This window comes from Borostomias antarcticus (genome assembly GCF_949987555.1).
Source record: "Borostomias antarcticus genome assembly, chromosome: 15".
NCBI classification, from domain to species: Eukaryota; Metazoa; Chordata; class Actinopteri; order Stomiiformes; family Stomiidae; genus Borostomias; species Borostomias antarcticus.
The window spans coordinates 3,514,343-3,521,842 of record NC_140248.1 but is presented as its reverse complement, the minus strand read 5'-3'; the positions used below and the strand labels follow the sequence as shown (position 1 = coordinate 3,521,842).

Sequence of the window (7,500 nt, the reverse complement as noted above, 5' to 3'; positions counted from 1 at the left end):
GACGAAGAATGACGCCACCCACAAGGTAACCGTGGTACAGAAGACACCTGACGAAGACCCACACGGGTCGAAACGTTGTCACCTTTGACCTAATAAATAGTCCTGTGGAGTAGCTGTGTGTGGACCTCAACCTTACTTTACCAGATGCCATTTTGTCCTGCACCAGCATGGTGGATGTGCTTAGCATACATTTTATTGTATTTCATTGACAGAAGACACCAACAACAGCTCGGAAAAAAAGATGGACGTTAGCTAGCTTTGTTTGCCAGACCAGTAGATAACAACGCACTATGAGGTATTCTGCACATACAAAGGAGGTAGCTAACATGTTCTCAGATGACAGTTGGGGAATACTGTGTGTACGACTGATTTAATAAGACACAAATAAGATAGAAATGCTATTAAAACACTATTACTAAAGTTTAATTTAGCTACACAGGGAGCTGCCATCTAGTTCACAGCGTCCAGAGCGAACCGGAGGTGGGGGGCGAGGGGTACGAGTTCACGAGTCGAGAGGGGCGTTCCAGTTAAAACTACCGAGTAGTATCTCGTAAATCATGACTTCATGAGCCAAATGGAATGTGGCGTGTGTGTGTGTGTGTGTGTGTGTGTGTACTGACCTACTATCTCGATCAGGTGGGTCAGAACCACCCCATCCTGCAGGTCAAGCCTGAGGTCGGTGACGGGCTTCAGTCCGGGTTTTCTCCTCAGCTGGGCGTTCACCCAGGAGACATACGCTGACAGCTGTTGCTTTTTTTTCAAACAAGACCGGGAAGAGTTATTAGGTAAATACCATTTGAACAGGAAGCCACATCTTAAACTGAGGAGCAGACAGCTGACTGAACCCTAGGAGCTGTGTGTGTCTGTGGCTCTGCACTCTGCACTATGAGCTCATCTGTGGACGTGTTTTCAGCATGGATGTTCAAGTATGCTGACCAGAGCTTGCTCACATATTGTATGCTATACCAACCCAGATTGAGCCAGACAATAACTATTGATACAGTGCCCTGCATACACACACACACACACACACACACACACACACACACAGCGGGATATCTGGGTTAATCTCCCCTCATGTGCTGGGTGGGCAGAGACAATGACGGTCTGTCCTCCAGCACAAACTCAGCCCACAGACACACACACTCTCACACACACACACACACACACACACACACACACACACGCGCGCACACACACTCTCTCTCTCACACACACACACACACACACACACACACACACACACACACACACACACACACACACACTCTCTCTCTCTCTCACACACACACACACACACTCACACATGCACACACTCAAACAGACCCTCTCAAATCTCCACACTACCAAAGTGGGCCTATTTGAACCCAGAAACCGACCTGCTCCCTCCCCTTCGTTCCCAGAAGTTCAACTGCCACTGATCTCACATCACAACACAGGAGCAAAGATGGCAAAGGAGCTGTGAAAGAACTCAGGGTCCGGTTATGTTTAGACCGCCTGTCTGGTCTATTATTTAACAACAACAAACATACAGTTGACATATACAGTACATGTCACACGTGCCAGAATGTTCTACCGTCATGTGCTGCTGATCCCAGACCTGCGCTTGGAGCATCACAAATAACATCGATGCGGTTTCGCGAACCAAAACTGTCAAAGTGTAGTGGTGCAATGCTCACCATACACACACAGAGGATTGCAAAACAAGGAGACAATTTGCACAGAAAACCCTGCCGTTAAAAGTCCTTTCTATATGGAAACCCGGAGGAAAAGACGACCTCGACACAATCAATCAACTCCAGACTTAATTGCATGCCGTAGATGTAGTAGTGCGTTAGTGTTGTCTTCTGTAACCAGCTGATATCATGAGCTAACCTATAGCTACCTCGTTAAAGCCCTCCTGGAGAACATCATCCAGCAGACTCCCTTTGGACAGCGAGGCGATCATCCTTTACGCACACGCACCGTGCGTCGGATGGACCCCCCGGTACCCGGTACCATCTACCCGTGCTAAGCTATCTACCCGTGCTAAGCTATCTACCCGTGCTAAGCTATCTACCCGTGGTCGAGCAAAAGCGTCCAAACACAAGAGACAAGCGGTAGAGTCCCGGTGAGCTCGCCCTGCTGCTGCTGAAACAGGATACGGGGGACCGGAGCACGGGGAGACCCTGCGCATGCGCACACGCAGGCTTGCCCCTGTCGCCATGGGGACGGCCAGAATCCTCTGATGAGAAGAATCTCTCTCTTTCTGCTGTTTCACTAAGTCACTTCTGAATCCTCTGATGAGAAGAATCTCTGGTTCTTTCTGCTCACTTTCACTAAATAACTTCTGAATCCTCTGATGAGAAGAATCTCTGGTTCTTTCGGCTCACTTTCACTAAATAACTTCTGAATCCTCTGATGAGAAGAATCTCTGGTTCTTTCTGCTCACTTTCACTAAGTCACTTCTAACAAAAACACTACACCGGTTCAAAGATGAAACTTCATATAGAAATGCTATTTTAGAGAATGTTTGCAGATCTGTCTGCCTCTTGGTTAAGCTCTTTCTTGAGCTAGTGCTGCACTACCCACTGAGCAAAGACACGTCTTAAAGACGTCTTTAAGATGTCTTTTTTGTCTTTTTCGGACGTCCAAAGACATCCAATTAGGAGCCAGAATGAATGTTTTTTTTTAACGTTCAGATATTGAACCCGTTCTGCACGTCCACAGACGTCTTAGAGGGGTCCAAGCCAGACGTGTGAATATTGAGGGGGTCCAGCAGACGAACACACGGGGTTCAGGACCGACGGACGTTATTAAGACATGATCTGAACGTCTCCCTGACGTTGTGTGTTTGCTGGGTAGCTAGGCTAGCTAATAGCAGAAGACAATTTTACTGAATAGGTGAGATTAACCTGACCTAAGCATGGCTATCGCAGCACACTGCTAAAGGCCTCCTTGAGAGGGATACAGAATGGGGGAACTAATATAAGCTACTTCCGTCTGTAACACTCAGCCTAAAGTCTGTTTCAACTCACACTTTTTTTTTTGTCTCACAGCACAACCACCCTTCCTTCCTGTTCAGTGTCTTGGCTTCCTGTCTATTTTTGTACATGTTGTACATCTTGCATACTGCATACTGTATATTGTGCATTTGTGTGCCTTATTGAACTGCCCTTTTGTATATTTCTGTTACATTTCTATACTGTGCCTTTTTGTTGTGTGTTTTGTATTGTTGTGTGTATTAGCTGCAACAAGAGAATTTATCTTCAGGGACAAATAAAGCTGATATCTATCTATCTATCTATCTATCTAATCGCCATGTGGAGGCTGCAAGGTCGAGGACTAATGGGGGCAGTGTTTGAGAAAGAAGACCAGGAGACACATTCATGTTGTTCTCATAAAAAGTGACAGTACATCTGTATTGTGCTGTGAATGTACTGCTGAGGTTTCCAGGATCAAAAACAATCTGGAAGTCTGTGTAACACAGTGATCCAGAAGTTTTTGATTATTTTAACTAAAGCAAGCGTTTGTGAGTTGACTGGAACAGAGACACACACACGTCATCTATGTACAGGAGACACATTTCTGTTGTTCTCATAAGAAGTGACAGTACATCTGTATTGTGCTGTGAATGTACTGCTGAGGTTTCCAGGATCAAAAACAATCTGGAAGTCTGTGTAACACAGTGATCCAGAAAGAGCAGAGCAGAGCAGGAGATGAGGTGTTTAAGCATTTTGAGGTTATTGGGATATTATTGTGGAGTGTGGCTCCCTCCAGTGACCATACTGATGAATGCATGAAATAACTAGGTGAAATCATTTAGACCGGGATAGCTAAATAATGATGAAAGTAAGGATGAAAAGAAGTATGCAGGGAAAATGACGGGGACATGACTAAGCTGTTGAATACATCTCTTTTGCACAGGACACTCACAGATCCGTGGGCTGGGGAGGTCTTGCAGGTCCTGTTGGCCATGGTGGAGATGCTGAATGATACACAGCACAAATGAGCATAACGTGTCAAGTTACAAATCAAAAAAAGGACAGCAAATAACATTACCACGAGAAAAAATAAAGTACAGCTAGAGAATGAACCGTAATTGCTGAAGGAAGGGGATGGATCAACCCACTCTTCGGGCAGGCTCAGCTGGAGCAAGTGGACAGATGGACGGGCCATTGTTTAATTGCGTGAAAGTGAACTTTCTCTTCGTCCATCTAACTAGCTCGCTATACGTTTCAACATCGAACACTTTACGAGTCTGAAAAGCAACACGTCTGCTCTTTCATACTTTGTCAAGAGAAGTTTGCAGCAAGGTTGCAAATTGAGCTTCTAGCTAGTTCGACTAGCGTGATGGCTAACTGAACGTGTCGGCCACCGTACATTCCTCTTCAGTCTAACTAACTCAGGATCATCACCCGGCTTCCGTAGGAGCTTAAAACAAGTCTCAGTTTCTTTGATGTCTTTGTAATGTGCTTACCAAGAGTGCTTTTTCATGACTTGGAGTTGGAATTACTTATTTCCACATCGATCCCGTGAATCTCCTGGGTGCAACATCCATTTATAACAACAATCACTGCAGCCCCGGGCTGTTTCTATGGTTACTAGTATCAACACCACGTGGTACCCAGGAAGAAGGAAACCGGAAGTGGAGAGATTTTACAATCTCCTTTTGTTTCATTACAGTCAGTCAACCAAACCAAATAAATTGAAATCAGATTTATTATAAATCAGTGAGTTGTGATTTCTGCACATCAGTCAATTGATATCAGACTCAAAATTATATAAAAACAAAGATTCAAATTCAGTCAAACCTCTGAAATAAGGGAAGCTCAACTAGTTCTACTAATGAATCGGTACATTTAACAATAATGGATACAAACTTTATAAACCAACTGTAAAAAATAAAAATAAAAAATAAAAAATCCCTTTATAACCCAACTGTGCGTGTGTGTGTGTGTGTGTGTGTGTTAGAAGAAGTGTAATGGTAGTAAAAATGCTGTGTATAGAGACATGTTATATTTTGATGAACATCACATGTGCGCCTGCACACCAATGAGGTTATAAATAGTAAGGTTTGCATGTGTATTTGTGTTGTGTGTGTGCCTGGCCTGCTATACCACAACTGGTCTGTGCAGGGCTGCGTGTGTGGAGCTGGTGCGGCTCTTCTGCAGGGGGTTGGGTGTGAGCAGAGCCCCCGGGGGGATGAGGATGTGTGTGTGCCTGGCCTGCTATACCACAACTGGTCTGTGCAGGGCTGCGTGTGTGGAGCTGGTGCGGCTCTTCTGCAGGGGGTTGGGTGTGAGCAGAGCCCCCGGAGGGATGAGGATGTCGGCAGGCTGCGAGGACGTCTTCAGAGAAGGGCTGAGCTGCTGCTGTCGACTCCTGGAGGGATTAAAGTTTATGGTGGCATAATCTGTACGATGCATGTCTGCTACTCTGTGGGTGGAATGGGCTGTAGCAGTGTTTTGTCTCCCTCTGGTGGTGGCAGAGCGGGACTGCAACACCTCCACATCAACATAGTGAAGTCGCTCAGAGTTGTGCCTCTTCTTCACCTGGGCATACACGGGCCCTTCATCAGGCACACTATCATAGATATGGACATCCGGGTACTGGCGAGGGGTGAACAAGGATGGAGAGAAGGTTAAAATATGCTAATGAGGGATTGTGAGGGATTATCATGTGGTAAATTGGTGAATGACGTTCAAAGAGCCTCTGTTCATAATAATACATTGAATCAATGTTGATGATTACTGGGGATCTGACCTGCTGAGTCTCCACCGGAGCACCTGAGTCACACAAACACCGACAGAATGAGAGAGAAAAGAGGAGGGATTCAGTTGTCTGCCCCCTTTCTGTGGTGTTACCCTCTCTCTCTGCTGTCACTCTCACACGCATGGATGGTGTTTATGACATGAGGAGGAAGAACCCTCATAACAAGTATTATTCTTATCAATCTTATCAATGGCTGCTGATTAAAACCATACTGTCTGTATTTCTCACCTTTCCTCTTCTTGTTCTTCTCGATGAACCTCTGAGGATTTACACCCCATCTGGAAAACAACACACACAGTTTGGCTGTTATGGATCTGGAATGGTTAATATTTAGGTGCCAAACAGGTAACAGCTCACCTATTCTTCCTACACATTCACGCAGAAGGCATATACATTATTGAACAGAGAAGGATCAGCAACAAGTTCCGAAATTAAGCTTAATACAAATTACAAAGCCTATTGACAGTCAAACAATAGGCTAAACAGAGTTTGGTAAGCATCTAGTGCAAGATCTGATGTCGAAATAACAGAAATACAATTATCTGTATACTGTACCGTTACAGCCTAATAGGCTATCGCTTACAACAAGACCTAAAATATTCATATAGGCCTAGTGCAGCAAACCGATACCATTTATTTTAGTCGAGTCGATTTATTACCGGTCGAGTGTTTTGTTCAACCCGTTTCCCATGGCAGGTCATCACCGATAATATCCCCGTTAATATCCCCGTTAATATCCCGACTTGTGCACAATTCAGGATTCAGTTTCCGCGTTGAGTGCAAATACCTTTCACTGGGAGGGGCGGGGCGAGGACAGGTGTAGCGGACAGGGAGCGGAACGCGTCCTGATTGGACCTTGGACTGGGAATGGAACGCGTCCTGATTGGACCTTGGACTGGGAATGGAACGCGTCCTGATTGGACCTTGGACTGGGAATGGAACGCGTCCTGATTGGCCCGTGGACTTTGCGCTTGAGTGCAGAACATGGACCCCCTCATGTGTCAATGATTAACTCGCGTTTTTGATTATTTTAACTAAAGCAAGCGTTTGTGAGTTGACTGGAACAGAGACACACACACGTCACGTTGTTTGAGGCTAGGGGCGTGATGGCATTTGTCCTTTGGCGAACTCTCGTGCAAATAAACAGGCATTGTATGGTAACAGCCTGACATATTGGAGGCTGATATATCAGACAACAGTTCGCAGCTTTTATTATCACAACTTAATGTAAATAAAAAAGCAGGAGGTGATAAATGTCCTAGCTATTGAGTTGTATATCCAACACAGGCCTACTGTACAAAGACAAGGTGTTTATTACAACGCTAAACATGGCATTTATAGACAGACATCTGTGTACAGCAGCACTGTAGCCTAACCATGTCCTTCAGACCTCCACAAGTAATTCAAGACGAGGACCTATAGAGGTCAAGTGAGACGGTGATGTTGGGGGTTGAGCTTTAGTCCGCTCTTTTAAAGGTCCTGACCAGATCCCCTTGGGACATCCCAGATGCACGTTGGGAAGTTTCTGCGTATGAAAGTCCTCTGGAGCTCCTGGAGCTGAAGCTGGGTCACTGCTGTCCTCTTAAGACTTCTTGGGGGTCTTGTCGGAGCGTATGGGGGTTTTGTGGGTGCGTATGGGGGTTTTGTCGGTGTGTATGGGGGTCTTGTCGGTGGGTATGGGGGTCTTGTCGGTGCGTATGGGGGTCTCGTCGGAGGGTACGGGGGTCTTGTCGGTGCGTATGGGGG

The 7,500-nt window shown here is 45.7% G+C and overlaps 3 protein-coding genes across 3 annotated transcripts in view; all 3 read right to left on the bottom strand.

The window, feature by feature from the left end:
• Nucleotides 1-1,948, bottom strand: part of LOC311318483 (dixin-like) — a gene marked incomplete at its 5' end in the record, with an annotated part of 10,171 nt that extends 8,223 nt beyond the window's left edge. Inside the window, 2 exons of the mRNA XM_084449833.1 lie at nucleotides 621-750; nucleotides 1,886-1,948. Coding sequence (XP_084305959.1) covers nucleotides 621-750; nucleotides 1,886-1,948 — 193 coding nt within the window. The remainder of the gene's footprint in view (nucleotides 1-620; nucleotides 751-1,885) is intronic.
• A 2,203-nt stretch (nucleotides 1,949-4,151) lies between these two features.
• LOC311318329 (uncharacterized protein) lies at nucleotides 4,152-6,535 on the bottom strand. Its single transcript, XM_084449627.1, has 4 exons — nucleotides 6,414-6,535; nucleotides 5,983-6,032; nucleotides 5,746-5,768; nucleotides 4,152-5,591 (listed from the first exon to the last, which is right to left on the bottom strand). Exons 1-4 carry the CDS (start codon nucleotides 6,443-6,445, stop codon nucleotides 5,211-5,213), a joined length of 486 nt encoding a protein of 161 aa, XP_084305753.1. The 5' UTR covers nucleotides 6,446-6,535; the 3' UTR covers nucleotides 4,152-5,210.
• Nucleotides 6,536-7,336: 801 nt separating this feature from the next.
• The window catches only part of hspb2 (heat shock protein, alpha-crystallin-related, b2), a gene marked incomplete at both ends in the record, with an annotated part of 2,061 nt that continues 1,897 nt past the window's right edge, over nucleotides 7,337-7,500 (bottom strand). Inside the window, one exon of the mRNA XM_084449832.1 lies at nucleotides 7,337-7,500. This exon is cut by the window's right edge and continues 370 nt beyond it. Coding sequence (XP_084305958.1) covers nucleotides 7,337-7,500 — 164 coding nt within the window.

What these genes read in the sequence shown, in the direction of transcription:
- LOC311318329 (XM_084449627.1), bottom strand. Translation starts at nt 6,445, where the DNA reads ATGGGAAACGGGTTGAACAAAACACTCGACCG. An exon ending in TTGAACAAAACACTCGACCG is followed by an intron (nt 6,033 to 6,413) that starts GTAATAAATCGA and finishes GTTGTTTTCCAG; the next exon opens with ATGGGGTGTAAATCCTCAGA. An exon ending in GAAGAACAAGAAGAGGAAAG is followed by an intron (nt 5,769 to 5,982) that starts GTGAGAAATACA and finishes TGTGTGACTCAG; the next exon opens with GTGCTCCGGTGGAGACTCAG.